Source organism: Argentina silus (genome assembly GCF_951799395.1).
Source record: "Argentina silus genome assembly, chromosome: 1".
NCBI classification, from domain to species: Eukaryota; Metazoa; Chordata; class Actinopteri; order Argentiniformes; family Argentinidae; genus Argentina; species Argentina silus.
In genome coordinates, this window is record NC_139655.1 from 16,589,790 (window position 1) to 16,609,759 (window position 19,970).

A 19,970-nucleotide genomic window follows, 5' to 3' on the forward strand; every position below is an offset into this window, starting at 1 on the left:
AGCAGCTATACATGGCCTAACATTAACACCCCCTCCACCATGTTTCATAAATGAGGTGGTATGCTGTAAATATTGGGCAGATCCCTTTTTCTCCAAACTTTTCACTTGCAATCACTCTGGTACATGGTCCACAAGACGTTTTCTCCAGACCTCTGCAGGCTTTTTACGTACTTTTTAGCAAACTGTAAGTAACCATACTTTTTGAGGATAACTAGTGGTTTACACCTTGCAGTGAAGTCTCTGTAGTTCGGCTGGTGATGTATTCTGCGGATGGTAGTCTCTAATACATTCACGCCTACCTCCTCGAGAGTGTTCCTGATCAGTGAGACAGTTGTTTTGGGGGTTTTCTTAATTATGGTGATTCTTCAGTCATCCACTGTAGAAGTCTGCTTTGGCCTACCCATTTGTGATTGTTGAGGCATGGCGGTCAGATTGGAGCTGCCAAGGTGGAGTCCTTTTGTTTTCTCTCACTACTGTAAATCCCACTCAGATCCCATACAAGTATTTCAACATCAACACAATGGACAATTTTGTCCCCATGTGTAAATTCAACCTTTGCATGTAATAATAAATAGCCCCATTTAATTATTCAATGATAAAATCAATGAAATACAATTCACAGTAAATCTAAGGACCTATAGCCCTAATCAAAAATGGGGAAACAAATGATTGTCATGCTAAATGACAGTCATTATACTGACTATTGTTCCTAGTCTTTTATGAGGCCATATCAGGGTTGAAAACCCAAGTCAACCACAGATGTGGTGTTGCATCCTACCTTTAAATATAGCTGCGAGCATTGCAATGTCACAATGACAGCATTTATAAGCTTTTCAGTGTTTCTTTCAAAATCATCCCTCGAAACATTTGATTTGCCACGGGACAGGATGAAACAGAGGCAAATGTTGAAGGTAGTTTTATAAACGGGGGAAGGCAATCATCAAATGTTTACCATTGAACAAGAAATCGTATTCATCGTCTCTGTTCTCCATTCAGGACGAGACCGCTCCAACGCTTGTTCCGGAACTGAATGTGTGGAAATATGTGGCTCTGAATTATCGGTATTTACACTGCCCCAAAGTCTGGCCGCAGAAAGATAGATATTCGAACTCTGCAAAAGGGGAGGAGTCCTTACATTTCCCATACCTTCCACACGGTGGTGATGTTGACTTCATAGACTTTTTGACTCTCATACCAAAAGTACACTGTAGTTCTCTGACGTAATGTCAACAAGAAAGTAACAGCGAGCATGGCAGGATTTTCAGAAGCTTAAGGTCAGTGAAGTGGAAATATAACCAAAAAAAATTCGAAGGTGTAGAATACACACTGTAGTTTGTTTTCATGCATGAGATGGGTTTTGAAGAGTTGCAAACTTGAAACAAAAATGTAACGTTAAAGTGGTTATATCTGGCCAATATATATCGCCAATATATATCACCTGCCGGCGTTCGTGTTGTTTCCTACCTCAAATCATCAAATAATCTCCGAGCTCGGATGTTCAAGATCACAAGTGGGAATTCCGAGTTTCCGACTTAGTCATGAATGTCTGTATTTTAAAATCTCTGCTATTATATTTGTGATGGTCTCCCCTCATTGGCTCTACGTCAGATGGTCAGCTGCAGCAGAGTTCCACGTGCTCCATTCATTCAAGATCAAGATGGCAGCATCCGTGTGCCGATGCTATGAGGTGATTATACATGTTATCGAAATTCTCTGTGTGGCATGTACTGGTTGACAGTGAATTTTGATAGATTTATTTCACGCCTCAACATTTCACGCTGCATAGGTACATTAAATTGTCGTGATTTCGTAGGATCAGTGAACGGGTATTTGACAGTGGTGAAACGGGCCGTAGCCGCCCACTAAAATTCACTGTATACTATTTTCTTGAACGTTCTTATATAATTATTATTCTGATATAGATAGCAAAGCAATCTACCTGGCGATAAACATTGTAACATCCAGCCTATCCTTCCGACTGCCAGACAACACGCGAGAAGTAGATAGCTAAACATTTCGGTTAATAAAATAATCCATAGAGCAGTCTCACTTAACAGTATGTGTAGATATTTTCTGATCATAGACTATTTTGTCCTGTTCAACATAGCTCGTCGGACGGCGTATTCTGCTGCTGACCTCCCGCTCAATGAGAGGTGATGCTTACAGGATCTGTGGAGCTCAGTCTGTTCTGCAGGTAGAGATAAAGAGTTGACATTCAAATTACATTAAAAAAAAAGTTAATTAACTCACATTTTATTCAGAACTCACTCGAGGTAAGTCTTTGACGAATTAATACAAGCAGCCTTTCATAAACACTTTAATAACATGTGAGTCCTTCAATTCTTGTGTCCTCTAGCAGGTGCGGTATGCGTCAGAACGAAGTGGTCGCAAAGGCTTCCTCGGGGAGTTTCTGGAGAACCTGAGGCAAGAGTTTGGGAAGGATAAAGAAATGAAGGACAATATCCAGAAGTTCAGAGAGGAGGCTAAACGGCTTGAGGAGTCTGATGCTCTGCAACAGGCTCGGAGAAAATACGTAAGCTCAACGTTCAGTTCAGTACATCTTTATTGTCCCCAGAGGGCAATTCGAGTTGGATTGATTATACTTCTTTTTAAAAAATGTTATTATGTGATCTAAACACAATTTTCAGACATGATACAATAGGAATACTGTATTGGGCTGGCATGCATATGCAATGTTTTATCCTCATGTAAGATATCTCATGAGTAATGAAAATTGGAAATTATTTATTTCCATCAGAAAACCATTGAGTCTGAGACTGTGAAGACTTCTGAGGTGCTGAAGAAGACCCTGGGCTCTCTTTCTGAAACTGTGAAGGAGGTGAGTCACCCTCACATTCTCAACACAGATTCATACAGTAGTATACACTTAGTAAAGTTAAGTATAAACACTTTAGAATTAAATATAATGGGTAAAGTTATCTAACTGGTCTGTTACATATGTTCTTAATGCCTGTATGCTGTTTTATGTTTAGTTGTTGGTTTGCTCATGAGTTATACTTGTGTGCCACTCCACCTGAAACGAGATTGTCACTTTCTCACTAATGTTATCTGTCCATTTGCCCAGGGCCTTGAGGAGGTGAGCCGCACAGACCTGGGGAAGAAAATCAAGGAAGGGGTGGAGGAGGCAGCCAAGACAGCCAGGCACTCTGCAGAGTCTGTTTCCAAGGGAGGAGAGAAACTGGGGAGGACTAGTGCTTTCCAAGCCATCTCACAGGTCAGAGACAGTGTCAGAGTACTACCCCTCTTTCTATTAAGGGAAATGGCTTACACTTTTATTTATTGTTTACTGTTTACTTGCTATTTAGTTGTATAATTGTTTTGGTTTCTTTCAGATTCTGAAAATACTAGCTCTTATTTTGTTTGATATTACTGGCTATAATAGGACTGTAAAATACAGTAAAGCGTTGCCAGGATATGTAATGTATAACCTGGATCGTTTGAACGCATTTTATTGAAGTGCTGATCTTCTTCCTCCCTTTTCTCGGTGTTCACAGGGCATGGAGACAGTAAAAAAAGAGATTGATGTTGGAGATGCCGGTCCCTACAGGGCCCCTCCTCAACTGAGAAAGAGGAGTGAATTCTCTTCCAAGGGAGAAGAAAGTGATGCCAGAGTATTTGAGGCCAATGAGTAAGTCTCCATTTAAACATCCATAACCCTACAATAAAAGAGGTGTCTTTTTAGCCTTTTGGTAATTATTAGGAAATCTGGCCTGATGATATGAGTGATTTGTTTTGTTTTGCAGAGAAGCAATGGGTGTTGTGCTCCACAAGGATTCAAAGTGGTACCAACAGTGGAAGGACTTCAAGGACAAAAATATGGTGTTTAACAGTAAGGGAATGTTTTGGTTTTATTTAATCAGAAATTATAACTTGAGTTATGTCATCACAAGTAAGTCACATGAATGCACTTCCCTCGCCAGGCAGTAGGGGCGTATCCTTCGCCTCCTTTATACTATTGATAATGATGCTAATCAGCATCAATAGTATAAAGGATCAATTTTTTTTTTATTATTTACAGTAGAGAAACTGTACAGGGGGGTAGTGGGGATGAAGAGGTCTTCAGGAGGGACAGTGAAGATGTAGCCTGAAGAGATGGGTCTTCAGTCTACGGTGGAAGATAGGGAATGACTCTGCAGTCCCGGGTTCCACCACTGGGGACAGTGAAAAGCCATGACCAAATAGCGCGACCGCTGCATCCTCATAGAGGCAGCGGTGCCAGGCGGCCAGCCGAGGTGGAAGAACGGAGTGATGGGCAGGAGTTTGGGGGCTGACCGTTGCTTGCAAGTAGAGGGAGGGGCTGTTCCCTTTGCCACCTCTAGGCGAGCACCAGGGTCTTGAATCTGATGTGAGCTGCTACCAGGAGCCAGTGAAGGGTGCGAAGGAGGGGGGTGAAATGGGAAAATTTGGGATGAGTTGCAGAGGTCTGATGGCAGAGGCGGGGTGCCCGGCAAAGAGTGTGTTGCAGTAGTCAAGGCGGGAGATCACAAGTGTCTGGACCAAGAGTTGTGCTGCTTCTCTCGTGAGGAATGGACGTATCCTTCTGATGTTGAGGAAGAATCTACAGGAACGTGCTGTATTGTTTACAATTGAATGATTATGTACAGTTCATGGTGTTATCTCCATAGTCTTACAGCTGACAGGATTGATCATTTAAAAGGCTGACTAGGTTTTTGTCATGGCTTTCATCCATTTTGAGAAATCCTTGCAGCTCTTGTGAGATTCTGGAAGCGCTTTCCTGTACTTTCCAAACTACAACTCGTCTCTACCGCAGGCGCAGTCCGTTGCTAAAGTAGTGTCAAGGTTCTGGTGCCACCAATCAGATGTTGATGACGATTCAAGCTGACAGCGCCTGAAAACAGCATTTCCTGGCTTCACTGCAACAATCTCTCATAGAAATCCAGTGGACAGTCTGTAGTTCACTTTATCCAGTTATTATAGATTATCAATGAGTAGGTGCCACTATATTAATTACATGGGAAATATGGAGGTCACATTTTCAGCAGTGCACCTGCCTCAACGTCTTCTGAAATATTTGTCCTTTTAAATCAGACAACATTGACTCATTTAGGAGTGCTTTTTGTGTATCTTATCATTGAAATAGAATTTAGACCTTTTTCTATTTACACATCCCAGAGTTGTGCAAGTCTTTGTTTTTCAGTTCCTCTCTCTAATATGTTATCCCTCCTCCCATCAGGGTTCTTTGAGATGAAAATGAAGTATGATGAGAGTGACAACGCCCTCATCAGAGCATCTCGCGCTGTGACGGACAAAGTTACCGATCTCCTAGGTAAACATTGTAAGCCTTCACTGGGTGACTTCACCTTAAGTGACTTCTTAGCCTTGTCTCATGTTCCAACATCTAGACCGATATGAAGAACTAAACAGGTGAAAGAAATTCTGGCATCCACGACTGCCTGTTTCACGATGTTTTCAGATCAGTGAGGATGAAGGAAAAAGCAAGGGAATTGCACTAGGATTACACTATTGAATTGCATTTATACTGCAGGTTTGCAAGGTTTGGAAATTATGATGATGACTGATTAGAGGGTTGTTGTTTGGTGGACAGGTGGACTCTTCTCTAAAACAGAGATGTCCCAGGTGCTGACAGAGATTGTGAAGGCAGACCCTGGCTTTGACAAGGACTCCTTCCTCAAGCAGTGTGAAAAGGACATCATCCCCAACATCCTGGAAGTAAGGGCACATACGTATGCAACATTGTAGTTGGGCATATGATTGAAAGTTTTCACTGAATAATATAACAGGTAATTCTGTGTACATTTAATACATCTATGGACTGCCAGATTTAAATAGATTTTGTGTGCATGTCTGTCAGGGAGCTGAATGGATGTTGAATACATCTAAAAAATGTATTGGAACCCTTAATTCTTGTCTCTCCTCTGCAGGCAATGATCCGTGGAGAGTTGGACGTACTGAAAGACTGGTGTTATGAAGCTGTAAGTTGTTGACTGCACCCACCCCTCCTTTACCTATGTCTGCAGCAGGGGAGGCTGGTGGAGGTAGAAATTGACAGGCTTATTGTAATGCATGTGTTATGGAAAATACATTGACAGAACTGTTTTCAGGTTATACACTTTCATATGACTGATACAACTTGTGTAAATATTGTGATTACATTTTCTCTTGCCACACCTCTAAAGTTCTATAGCCATTGTTCTGAGAAGCACTGTATAATTTACCATATGAACAGCGGTGGTTTCGGAGGGAGTGGTGAGGGAGAGCAGTAATGGGGGGACAGACGTATCTTGCCGATAGTTGTGAAATGTTGAAGTAAGAAAGTCTCCCCATTGTTCATTCTCTCCCGCCCTCTCACGTAAGCACAAGCTTGTCGGTGATAGCCTTGGTGGCGGCTACCATTATGTTCAATCTTTATAAAAGACAACCCTGATAATCGCCTCTTCAGACTTGCGCTGAACAGACCTCCGGATTTACGCTGGGCTGCTATTACGCTCTTGTCTCTTGTTTGCAAACAATAAATACCGGACTCAGATATTGCGGCTACTCAGGACTTGCTTCTTGATTCTTACCTCTGAAGAGCTGAAGTACGGAGTGGTAAATCCTAGACATCTACCACACATGGAATGGAGTTGGATTATATGCAAGCCCCTTCACACATGTTTGATACCATTCCTCATTCCATTCCATGCATTACAATGAGCCTGTCCTCCGATTTCTACCTCCACCAGTCTCCCCTGGTCTGTAGTACTTCTGATAATCTATGCAAAAGGGGCTGCATGGCAGTCATCTTTTCCCATCCTTTTTACTAGGTTTGCTTCTAAAATATCAGGACACAAATTATTAAACAATTCAGACACATTCCTCAAAACATTCTTTCTTTTGGGTCTATGTGGTCAATGGAGCTGGAATGAGTTTTGACCTTTCTCTGTCCTCAGACATACAGTCAGCTGGCACACCCCATCCAGCAGGCCAGGGCTTTGGGGCTTCTGTTCCAGTCCAAGATCTTAGATATAGACAACATAGATGTGAGTGTGCTAATGCATCAAGCTCAATTTCTAATAATACACTCTATTTCCCTCATACACTCTGTTACTCTGCCTGTGCAACATGTTTATCACCATGTTTTCTATAATTTCTATCATTTGTTTTCTGTAATTCCTCTGCTCTTCTTTCTCTTTCTTTCTCCATCACTGTTCATTCCTTCTTCTTTTTCACATTCTTTATTTTATTCTCTCCCACCCACAGTTGGCGATGGGGAAGATCATGGATCAAGGCCCAGTGTTGATCATCACCTTCCAGGCCCAGGTGGTCATGGTGATTCGCAGTCCTAAGGGAGACCTGGTGGAGGGAGATCCAGTAAGTTACTCCATAGCAGGGGAGGCTGGTGGAGGCAGAAATCGGAGGACGGCCTCATTGTAATGCATGGAATGAGGAATGGTATCTGAGATATCAAATATACCATTTCTCATATGATTTCTCATTCCATTCCATGCAGTACAATGACCGCCGTCCTCCGATTTCTACATCCACTGCTCCATAGGTAGTTTTTAGATCCTCTGTGTAGAGTTGTATAATCTCATCTCTACCTTTTGGTGACATATTGTGCCCTGTTGTCCCCTCTCTCCTACCCTTGCTGGTATTTATTCTCCCTCCTCCCTAACTCTCCCTGTCTTTCGCAAACTCTATCCAAACCTATGCTGGTGTTTTCTCGCCCTCTTTCCCTCTCTCCTAATGCTCCCTGTCATGTGTAACTTCACTTTCTCCTGGCCTTAACCCTGTTGCCTTTCCTTCCCGCCCCACAGGAGAAGGTGTTAAGGATGATGTACGTATGGGCACTGTGCAGGGACCAGGAGGAGCTCAACCCCAATGCTGCTTGGAGACTCCTGGACATCTCAGCCTCCAGCACCGAACAGGTCCTTTGAGAAGAGGAGGCACAGAGACAGACAGAGGAACATCTCCGACACACACACACACACCTCATCCATCCATCCAAGAACCACACACGCATCCAAGAACCACACAAACCCCAGGACAGACACAAACACACCCAAGACAGGCCCACATGTCATTCTCCAGAGGCTGTGTGTGTGTCTCCCCCCCTCTGTCTCTGTGTGGAAGGAAGGAACAGAATGGAGCATGTAGGAGTGTGTACAGATGGACACAGGTGAGGCATTGGTGTGAAAGGACTGTTTTCACGAAGTGACTAAAAACTAAGCGCCTGTGCTGTTACCACCCTCTGTTTCATCTGATGTTCGATTCCATACTCAACCGAGCAGAGCAGAGGGTTCTTTGAGTTGTCACGTGTACGCCTTTAACATGAGGGCAAAAACTGTTGTTCTCAATGATCTTATATATATGAGATACATACATATATATATATATATATATATTATATTCATGTATGTTAAAGATCCATGCTGTTGTGTGTCTTCAGCTATAAGAGATGTAAATACTGTCAAATGCGGCTCTTATTAAGCTAGGGAGGGACCATGGCCAGTATTGCCATAAAGCAGTTGAGGGTCATTACATCAGTTGAGGGTCATTGCCATTTCACCTTCTGCACCTATGTTTTCAATACTTCCAGGTTTATTATGGTACTGCACAAGGGACAGTTTCTTGCAACAGGTACACTCCTGTATTCATAGCTGTTTTAGTCATACGTAATCTATTAAATACGTGTTTAACACTTAGATGCAATTGACCTCAAAACTGTTCATAGTTAGTCTTAAAGGGATTGTGCACTCTAAATAACATTTCTGTGAATAACCACGTCATCTCTCCAGTTAATACACCAAGACATTTTTAAGTCATTATCCTGGTTAATTAGAAACTCGCCCTTCCACATTTTTCAATATAATGGAAGCAGATGGGGTCCAGTTTGTGTGTAAAGTTGCTGAATAACAGGAATAATGACTTAAAGTGTGTTGGTGAATCACAGAAATTTGAGAGCTATCCCTTTCAATGATTTCACTGTTCTACAAAATAAGGACCATCATTGTGAAGTGAAGAGGTCTGGCAAGATGTATGTTGAAATCTCATAATTATCATATTTTTATATTATATTTTTATCAGTTTTTTTTCTTTCAGAACCTTACAGACCCCGTTTAGATGGGGTGGTTACCTATTCCACAACACAAGGACCATTATTGTAAAGACTATATTGAAATGTGCTGTGGATAAAGAACATGATCTTATTTTTACTCTGAATGTGTGTCATCTGAAGATGCACTGTAGATGGACCTGTTCTACAGGTGTAGTGTATTGTGGACTGACACATGACCAACAGTCCTTTAAAGTCCTGAAAAATGAAGACAATTTACCTCCATTGTATGGAAAGTGATTTGCCGTCGAAATTTCACATTTAACAGTGTCTACAATATACAGAAATTACAACACGTTTTATAAATAGTCCCCCTATTTCAGGGTACCCGAAAGTGATTGGCTTGACAGGTGTTTCTGGTTCGTTAGATGTGTTCCATCACATGATTTATGCAGTCATAAGGGAGCTCTGAATGTCTAGTATTGATTCTAGGCTTTGCATTTGCCTTTGGAGTATGCTATTGGTGTCTGTCAAGATGAGTACCAAAGAGACGTCAATGAAAGTCAGGGAAGCCATTATGAGGCAGAAATATCAAAAACATAGCCAAAATCTTAAACCTACCAAATTCAGTTTGGAACATCATTAAAAGGAAAGAAAGCATTGGTGAGCTCAGAAATCGCAAACAGCCTGTGAGGCCAAGGAAGACTTGTACAGTGGATGACCGAAGAATGCTCACCATGATTAAGAAAAACCCCAAAACAACTGTCCCACAGATCAGGAACTTTCCAGGAGGTAGGTGTGAATGTGTCAGAGACTAGTATCTGCAGAGAACTTCACCAGCAGAACTACAGAGGCAACACTGCAAGGTGCAAACCACTAGTTAGACACAAAACAGGATGGCCAGGTTACGGTTTGCTAAAAAAGTACCTAAAGGAATCTGCATAGTTCTGGCAAAAGGTCTTGTGGACAGATGAGACAAAGATTAACATGTACCAGAGTGATGGCAAGAGTAAAGTGTGGAGAAAAAAAGGAACTGCCAATATCCACAGCATACCATCTCATCTGTGAAATATGGTGGAGGGGGTGTTACGGCTTGGCCATGTATGGCTTCCACTGGAACTGGCTCACTTGTCTTCATTGATGATGTAACTGATGATGGCAGCAGCAGGATGAATTCTGAAGTGTATCAGCCCACATACAAGCAAATACTTCCAAACTCATCATATAGCAGGACAATGAGTCAAAACGAACTGCCATAGCAACTAGGGAGTTATTCTGGGCAAATATTTGGAAAGTTGTTGACTGGTCAAGTCAGTCTCCAGATTTAAATCCTATTGAACATGCATTTCATTTCATAAGAGGAGACTTTGCTGAAGAGGAGATAAAACAAACAACAACTGAAGACATCTGCAGCACATCCCTGGCAGAACATCACCTGAGAAGACCCAGTGTCTGGTGAGGTCAATGGGTCTGGTGAGGCACTTCAGGCAGTTATTGCATGCAAAGGATTGGAGACCAAATACTAAACATGAGTGCTTAAATTGGACATTTGATAAATCTGTCCCATCACTTTTGGGTACCCTAAAATAGGGGAACTATGCATAAAAGGTTTTGTAATTTCTGAATGATAAAACCAATATGTACACAAATGCCATCAAATAAACCTGAGAATCTGTTCTTTAACCTCATAGTAAATTATTTTATTTCAAATCCAAACTATTGGAATGTAGAGCCATAAGAAGAAAACATGCTGCACTGTCCCATTACTTATACATATACACTGTATATAATGTTTCAATAAGAAGAGGGTAAAGGACTGAAAGTCACCCAGTTCACTGAAAGATTATCACCTATGTTTACATCCATCCACCTCATTTGAGTTGACCAAAGGAAATGTTAATGTATTGTCCCATTTGTTGTTGTATTTAAGCAAAGTTTTATTAGTAAAGAGCACTGTATGATTCTGAAGCTGTGTCTTGAGTTGTGTCTTCATTATGGTTTCAGCCTGGCTGTCATTAAAGGTGAAGCATGAAGTTTTGCTCTTTGTGGCCCTCTGGCTGCACTGACATTTTGGAAATGTACATATGCTGCATTTTCTAATAGGGACAATTGTGTGCATATCTTTGTAAACAAAAGAAACATAGAATTGGTACATAAAGGCCAGTGCTCAACCTCAAATCGATTTTAGAAAGTGCTTTGTTTGGAGCAAAACAGCAATCTTCACTGAACGTTCTTTATGATGTGATCTCATTCCTACTGATTTATCTTGCCAGCCCATTTAGCACAATTTAAAGCTCAAATCTACATACTGGACCTTTAAAGGGGCATTCAAACAACAACAAATGGATGGAAGGACTGAGCATCCATGAGATCAAAATTATAGTTTTAACGCTATGTTTTGAAGCTATTTAGTGTTTGTTTACAAGTACATTGTTTACAAATCTCCAAGCTTTGTACAAGCCCAAAAATTGAGATACCATCCCAGATTGCCCCTTTTCAGAATCAAAAGAGAATTATGACATTTCCAGTTTCCTATGCAAATCAGAGACCCTATACAAATTCATTCCGAAAACACATTAACTATTATCCTTGCACTCTGATGGACTCAATTAAACTTATTGAGTAAGTTGTTGAAGACAAAAAAAATCTTAATTAAATCTATTTTAAAGTCTGCTTGTAACACAAGAAAATGTGGAAAAAGTCCAGGAGGGTGAATACTTTCTGAAGGCACTGTTATGGATACATGCTGTCGATGGTAAATGGCTATGTTGAGGCTGGTTTTTACTGATACTTCATCAGCAGAGTGTGAAGTTACAGCCTTGAATTACATGTGTGCTTAATTTCAGATTACTTGATTACAGAACACCTTGACCCTTTTATGAGCATCTGGATTGTGTTCCTTTTAGGCCAACGTCTAGCCTTTGGAGAAGAACACTGAACCAGACTGTTATGTGGCTGAAAGGGTTTTCAGTGCACCAACACAAAAGCCAAGAAGGAAAGGCCTTGGAGCTAAACATTGGTTTTCACCCACTACAAGAGAGTTCCCTCAATGTATTAGTAAAAGCACACTACCCTACAGAGTACATACTGTGCTGTGCAGTAGCCGACATGTAATAGGTTTTGAAAAGGGCCAGGCAATTTAGGGAAGTTGTCTTACCAACATATTATGGCACTGTCTACACATTCAATATACAGTGCCTATAGAAAGTCATCGTACCCCTTTGAAATAGTTACTATATTTGTCGTACAGCCTGAAATCAAAACCCATTAAAAAAACCTTTTTCCAGCTTTATGTACAAATTTAGCCGTACAACATCAAACTAATGAAAAAAAAGGTGACAGTTCTGAAAATGTATAAAAAATGAAAAACAAGAATAACAACAAGAATAATATTGGATTTAAGTCAGGGCTCTGACTTGGCCACTCAAGGACATTCACCTTTCTATCCTTAAGCCACTGCGTTGTTCTTTTGGCGGTATGTTTAGGATCGTTGTCGTGTTGGAAGGTGAATGACCTGCCCATCTTCAGCTGTCTAGCAGAGGGACGCAGGTTGTCCTCAAGAATTTGGGTGTACTTGGCAGCATCAATTTTTCCTTCAATCCTGACCAATTGCCCAGTCCCCGCTGAAGAGAAACATCCCCACAACATAATGTTGCCACCACCATGCTTCACAGTAGGTATGGTGTGTTTTGGGTGGTGTGCTGTGTTTGGTTTTCGCCAAACATAGCGCTTGGAGTTCAGTCCAAAAAGTTCAATCTTAGTTTCGTCTGACCATAAAACCTTTTTCCACATGGCAACAGAATCTTCCAGGTGTGTTTTTGCATAGCACAAACGAGACTGACTGGCACTTTTTCAGAAAAGGCTTATTTCTTGCTACCCTGCCATACAGGCCAGCTTTGTGTAAAGCTTGTGAGATTGTTGTCACATGCACAGACAGACCAGTCCCAGCCATAAAGACGTGTAAGTCCTTCAAAGTTGCCTTTGGCCTCTTGGTAGCTTCTCTGATCAATGTCCTCCTGGCTCGGTCATCCAGTTTGGACGGACGGCCTGATCTAGGCAAGGTGTTGGTGGTGCCATACGCCTTCCACTTCTTAATGATGCTCTGAACGGTACTCAGAGGGATAGCTAAAGCCTTCGAAATCTTTTTGTAGCCTTCACCTAACTTGTGCCTTCCTACAACTTTATCCCGGAGGCCTTTTGAAAGTACTTTTCCAACCATGGTGAATTCTTTGCAGAACCATACACTTCTAGTAGTGGAATCCTCAAGAAACAGCTGGTTTTATTCTGAAGTAATCAAAACCACTACAATTGATGTCAGGTGGGGGGCAATTAGCCTGGTGTTTGATCTGGAAGTTGATTGGTTGCACCTGAGCAAGTTTATAATGGTATACTCTAAGGTGCTGATCACTTAACCAAACCAGGTATTTCACTAATTCATTTTTAATAATTGTCCAGAATTTTTTTAATTGTTATTTTCACTTTGATGATGAGGGTTATAATGTGTACATACAGCTCAAAAAAGTTAGATTTGATTTATTTTAATTTCCAGGGTGTAATGTGACAAAAGGTAAAGATTTCACAGGGTATGATGACTTTCTATAGGCACTGTATATTGAGACTATTCATGTAGCATAGCAGCATTTGGTTTGTAATTCATTTTTGATCTTGAATCCTTTTGGAAATGTTGACATTCTGGTACTGTTTCGTTGAGTGCCATTCATGGTTGAGATTGGCTTGTTGCTTTCCACGGTTCTGCTTTATTAGCTACTGTCTGTGGTCCTGAATGGTACCAAAGGCCTCACCTAAACAGAAAACCCCCAATATATGATGACGCATGATGCCCTTTTTTTATGTAGTCAGGCCAATGCTTTTAACAGTAATACAATACTGACGTAATCCAGAACTGATAGTAGGTTGACATGGCTTACTGCGAGCCCAGTCTTACCTCTTAGCACATCATTAATTACAAAAATGATAACAGCCATATTATATTAACTCTCTTGGACGCTGTGGGGGTCACATACATTATTATCCTAACCAGGTACCATGGGGGAGATCTTGGTGTGTGATGTGTTTATTCATGGTGCTGTTACATTCCAATGGCTATTAATTGAGCCAATAGGGAAACCCCACAGGCAGGGGTCTCAAGGACCCCCACTGTTCTCAACACATAATTTCGTATCATTATCGCGTTGCGCATTATATCATATCTCATTAGACCACACAGTTCTTCCTTTAAGGCTAACAAACAAAATAAACTTTTGCACATGGGTGTGGGGAGGTGTGCCTCTGTATTTCTATCTATTTACTTAACCAAAACAAGAAGGATCTTTCACTCTATTATTCTATGTTTATATTTTTGTTGTCATTGGAGACATTGTAACCACCTTGATTTATCAATCAATTTATCATGGTTTTGTAAACAAATAATGTATAGCTTCGAATCATGTTTTTAGAAATGCTGCTCGCATGCAATGTCATTACTTGAGCACTATGACAGATATGTCAATTAACTATGCATGTAAAAAACCATGACCCTGACCGTTATAATTTGTTTTGGCTAGATCTACCAGATCTTATTCTGACATGAGTCCTGTCTGATTTGTAAGGTACCCTATCTATTAAAATGATTTGCGTGCATTATTGAAAGAGCTTTAGTGCGAGAAGTGCCCCTGGCCGTAGAGAGTGGCACTGCTGAACATAATGAACGAGATGGCCGTTAAGCCCGAGGCACTTTATTCATTCAAACGAAAATATTCTCTTCCTGCCAAGTCTCACATAGAACTGCTGCTCACTGAAAACACGAGGATAATCAGAAATAAGAGCAGACCGTTTGAACAAGTGGATTAGGTGGAAGGAGAAAGCGGGTGGCCCCAGGATAGACCGTGCGCGAACATATGGGTGCCCCAGCAAACACCTTGATGAGCGCAGAGCTAAAAAGCGCTGGTCGTGGTGCTGAAAGACAGACTTCACAGTAGAGTGAACCGACAGATGTTTGCAATGAAGAGACTTAACAAAAAGTAAGTTCCAATCGATTAATGATCATTTAAACACGAATGTTGGTATTCAATGTTTTTCATTATTTGTAGAGACTTTGTATACTTCATGGAGGTTAGAGGCAAAATAGGATAGTTTTTTGACACGCAGTTGGCCTACAATAAACGGATTCAATTAAATCGGCTACCGTGATTCACGGTCAATGCAAACAATTTAAACACTTTTTGATATCTGTAAACTTACCCATGTTTCCCTGAATATTCATGTTGTACAACATATTCACAACTCAATCGGGTTCTAAACAGCCTACATCCCATTGACGAAAACTAGCTACAAAAAGGCTTAGCCTAAAAATATAATTAAATGCAGTACAATTACTGTAACATATAGTTAGTAGGCCTTATTTGACTTGCCGAGTCATATTATCCTTACTGTAGTTTAATCCACAGTTTGGTGAATTTGTAATTTCATCTGTATTAATGACCATGGTTCTCTGATGCTTTTTAAGAGTTTATGTGTTCAAGTGCACATCTGGACAGTCAGGCACCCACATGATTTATTTTTTCTATTCCTCAAGCTGTATTTGTTTGCTTTTCAAGATAGAAGAAAATTGCAATTTTATTGTCCCAAACTCATGTTATGCTACTTAGGTTTTTCCTCTAATCTTTTCTATCCAATCATAAACATATAATTTGTCTTATGAAGGTTTTCTTGTCTTATAAAAGCTTATTATAACATCACTTTTAAAAATGTTGATGTTAGGAAAAGCATGTTCTTTGGAGCAATCCCATTAATCTCTCTCCGCCGTCCCTAACCACTAGAAGGACCCAACACTGACTCTTGTATGTATATAAAGGAATTCTCCATAAACTCCCATACTATCTTACATCCTGTATCACCTGGAGAACTAGCACTTATCAGACACGGTCTCAAGATTTGTTAGTCCTTGAGGTCTAGTTTTGGGTAAAACTGCCTTTAGTCATTGTGCTTTAGTATCATTGGGCCATTTTAGGAATATGCTTAAGGATTCCTCAGTGGAGGAGTGCTGTTGTTATAATTGATTGTTGTCTGTAAAAAGAAAATTGTATTGCCTGTGTAAATTGTGTCCTTTTAAAATCTTGATGTAAATAATAGTGATGTGTATATATTTTGTAATCAGGGCACCCTTGAAAAAGAGACCTTGGTCTCAAAGGGACTTCGCTGAATAAATAAAGGACAGATAAAATACATTTAAAAAATAAAGTGCACCACTGGGCTCTACTTGCCCGTTGAATCTGAATGGAGAGTGTATCTGTGCAAGAGGTTACTCTCTCTCTCTCTCTCTCTCTCTCTCTCTCACACACACACATACACACACACACACACACACACACACATACACATATATACAATCAGGTTAAGACTTATACCCATGATATGTGAAAGCAAGTGGATTCAGTATTCCTCAACTACACTCAGTTTAAGCTGCAGGCATAGCCTCAGTAATTGTATCAAGTCTTATTTTTATTTTATTTTTTCAGATTGTCTGATGAAGGCTCCTTATGAAACAAGGGATTATGGTGAAAGCTGATCATGATGGCCATGATACCTCCAACACAGAGGACTACATCCCAATTGTGAAGCAATTCTCAGATTCTGTCCAAGTCGAAAGCCATCTGTCAATCATTCATCAATCATCAACAACCATAAGTGTGGCAATTAGTTTTAGTTGTATTTATTTGCACAGTTAGAATAAAAGACACAGTTTAAAAAGTGTGCAGGTGGGGTGAAAGGAAGTATCAGGAAGATACATTGTAGATGAAAGTGCATATTTGAAATATATATGAATGTTGAATATGGACAGACAGATGGTTTAGTATGGCTATAGAAGGAGATTTTGTAAAATGTGTACGTTATGTTGATACGATGCATATGTACTAGCCCAGACAATGTTACAGTAGATGATATATGGGTAAATTAGACTGTAGTACAATGTTAGGAGACAGTTCACCAATCACACTTTTGAATGACCCATGACCCTCACTTCCAGCCACTTTTGGACTGTTCTTGAAGAGGCAGGTATTACACACTAGGTATTACACACTAGCAGTCTTCAACTGCTGGTGAAGGAGTGGCAGAGACTTTGATACAAGGACATATAGAGCTTGTGTGTGCTTTAAAGAGGTGTCCCAGCCGTGCTTTTAGCTTGTGTATGCTTTGCAGGGATCATCCCACATGGCTGGAGGGCACCTGAACATGAGTCTCCACACAGTAATTCAACTTTGATGAGCATGTCCCAACTTGTCTGTTGGTTTAGTAGAGCGTTCGGAAATCTACACTGCTTATCATGTTTCATGATAAGCAGTGTAGATCACCAGCACATTCACACACACCCACATCCACACAAAGACAAAGGCCCCTTTGGACATGCCATCTTCACTTGAAAACTAAACCAATGAAACCTATCCAAGTAACTGCCAAGGACTGCATCCTGTTTTTGCCACCACAGTAAGCAATGAGTGATGCCTCCTGGCTGGACTATGAGCTCTCGTCCCTGGGCCCTGATGGCAGTCCCCCCATAGCCCCCACAGTGCTGCTCCCCATGGCAGTGGTGGCTCACACGGAGCAGAGCACAACCCTGTGCTTTATGGGCCTCCTGCTGCTCCTCTTGCTATTCCTCCTGGTGCGCTGCATCCGAATCCTGCTGGACCCCTACAGCAGCATGCCTGCCTCTTCCTGGAACGACCACAAGGATGGGCTAGAAAAAGGCCCGTTTGACTTTGCACTGGTGTAGGGGAGGTTTGGGAAAAGAAGAACAGGGACATGAAGACAAGTGATGTTGACAATAGATGCTAGTCTTGGGTCAGTTTGCATTTTTCCCTACTAATGGATGAGGTTAGGATTTGGGGAGGGTATAAGCTGATCAAAGATCTGTGGCTTGTTGCAACTTCACCTCTGTGCCATGAAGACTGGGGAGTTTTTTGGAAGGAGCAGGGGGAAAGATTGGTTTGTGGTGGGTTAGCTATCTAGGTAAAAAGAGGATTATACAATTCAAAGGCACAGAGCCATGGTGGACACTTGTTACAGGTCAGAGAGACCATGGTATCAGGAAGACCTAATTATCTAATAAATAAGCTTATATTTCTCTGCTTGTACTTAAGACCAGCTTTGTTAAGCACTGCTGTAGAGAGAGGGAGGGGTGTGGGGACTTTCATGATTGTAAAGCAGCAGGTCAGGTGGGAAAAGACCGAGATGATAGACAGAGAAAGAAAGGAGAGACACTTTGACGGATTTGTCCTGAGGCAATCTGTCCATGCTTTGATTCATGTTATGTGATTTGGTAATGCTTTAATGTTTGACTGGATCCCTTTTAGAGAGGAATATCCTGATTGAATGACATTTAATTAAAAGATTAGCCATTAGATATAAACAGGAGAGACGGAGATAGAGATTCATGGTCAACACTTATTACAAACCAATAAGGCAATATAACAGTACGTTTTACCACATGGTGAGAGACATAATGCACTGTCTTGTATTTGCATCAGATCATAACCATCCTTATTTACTACATCTGAGCTGTACCACGCTGTACCAAAACATGAGGAAACTAGAAATATAAGTTCCAGAAGAAATTTGTGGGCCTGCAAAGTCTTATTTTGGTAGTGGAAACAGTTTAAAGATGGTTTGGATGATAGATAGATAGATTTTCTGGGTAGTTGAAAGAAAGTGAGATGTTAGCAGATTATGGTAGCGGATAAAGTTTAAAGATGTTTTGGTTGGTTGGTTAGATGGAAGAAAGGTTGGTTGGTTGGTCGAATGGATGGATGAATAGATGAAAGAGAGGATGGATAGATGAGAGAGGGGAGGTAAAGATAGATCAATACAATTAAGAGGTTAATCAGAATGGGTTATACTAAGTGAAGCAGTAGTGACTGGTGAAAGGAAGAAAGGATGATGGCTAGGTAGCGGAAAGCAAGTGAGATAGTAGGATGGACAGATAGATAGATAGATAGATAGATAGATAGATAGATAGAAGGTTAGATAGGTGGGAGAAGGTTAGATAGATAGTTAGATTGCTAAATTGATAGTATTGATTGTTGCTGTCCCTTTAAGAATGCTGGGTTGCATTTACATGGAATCACATAGTATGTGTATGTAAAGTAATTTTTATCTATGTAATCTCCATCTCCCTCTTTGCCTTTCGCCAAGCCGACTTGTAAACAAGTGATCAACAGTGTCTTTAAAAACTTTAGAAAAGCGTTGTTCTTTTATTATTTTCCTATATCTTCCTATGTTATTGTCCTCTTAATCAGTTATGCAGTGGTCACTTATACTCAGAATTTTGTGCTCAACCATTTCTCAGGCTTGTTTCAAGAGCAGATATTTTCCTACTGTTATCTCTGAAATAAAGATACACTTTTCAAATGAAATACAGCTTTAACCTGTTTTTTTTATCCTTTAGTAAACATTACGTCATATAGAGAAGAGAAAAGGATACAAACGCATGCACACACACAGAAACATGCTATCAATCTATTGTTGATGTAAATATGTGCTTTTTGACTGTGTGGCCCCACTTCTGCACATTATCATTTTATTAGTTACATTTCTAAAGCATTATCCAGTTATTTGGTTTCAGTTCTGGCCAATTACCATGGGCCCCTATCTTTTTCCTATTTGGAACTATAGCGCCCTGCATAATAGGACAGTGACTGGGAAATGTTTTCTTCTTTTGGCTCTATACTACAAAAGTTTGTATAAACTTTATAAAAGTATAATATACAAGTAATACCAATATTTGATGGTATTACATATTGGTTTTACCATTTCAAAATAACAACACTTTTTATGAAAAAATGCTTCACTGTCCCATTACTTACTGTTCATATTTGGGCATCCTTACAGACCAATAGCAACATTCTCATTTATAACCAAGACTAATGTGAGAGTTCTG

The 19,970-nt window shown here is 40.5% G+C and overlaps 1 protein-coding gene across 1 annotated transcript; it reads left to right on the forward strand.

The window, feature by feature from the left end:
* Positions 1-1,650: 1,650 nt before the first annotated feature.
* LOC310805442 (mitochondrial import inner membrane translocase subunit TIM44-like) lies at positions 1,651-10,992 on the forward strand. Its single transcript, XM_083671139.1, has 13 exons — positions 1,651-1,687; positions 2,108-2,194; positions 2,357-2,533; positions 2,759-2,839; positions 3,086-3,235; positions 3,516-3,649; positions 3,765-3,850; positions 5,216-5,308; positions 5,588-5,712; positions 5,925-5,975; positions 6,933-7,022; positions 7,243-7,353; positions 7,800-10,992. The coding sequence occupies exons 1-13, from the start codon at positions 1,658-1,660 to the stop codon at positions 7,917-7,919; spliced, it is 1,335 nt and encodes a 444-aa protein (XP_083527265.1). The 5' UTR covers positions 1,651-1,657; the 3' UTR covers positions 7,920-10,992.
* Positions 10,993-19,970: the final 8,978 nt, after the last annotated feature.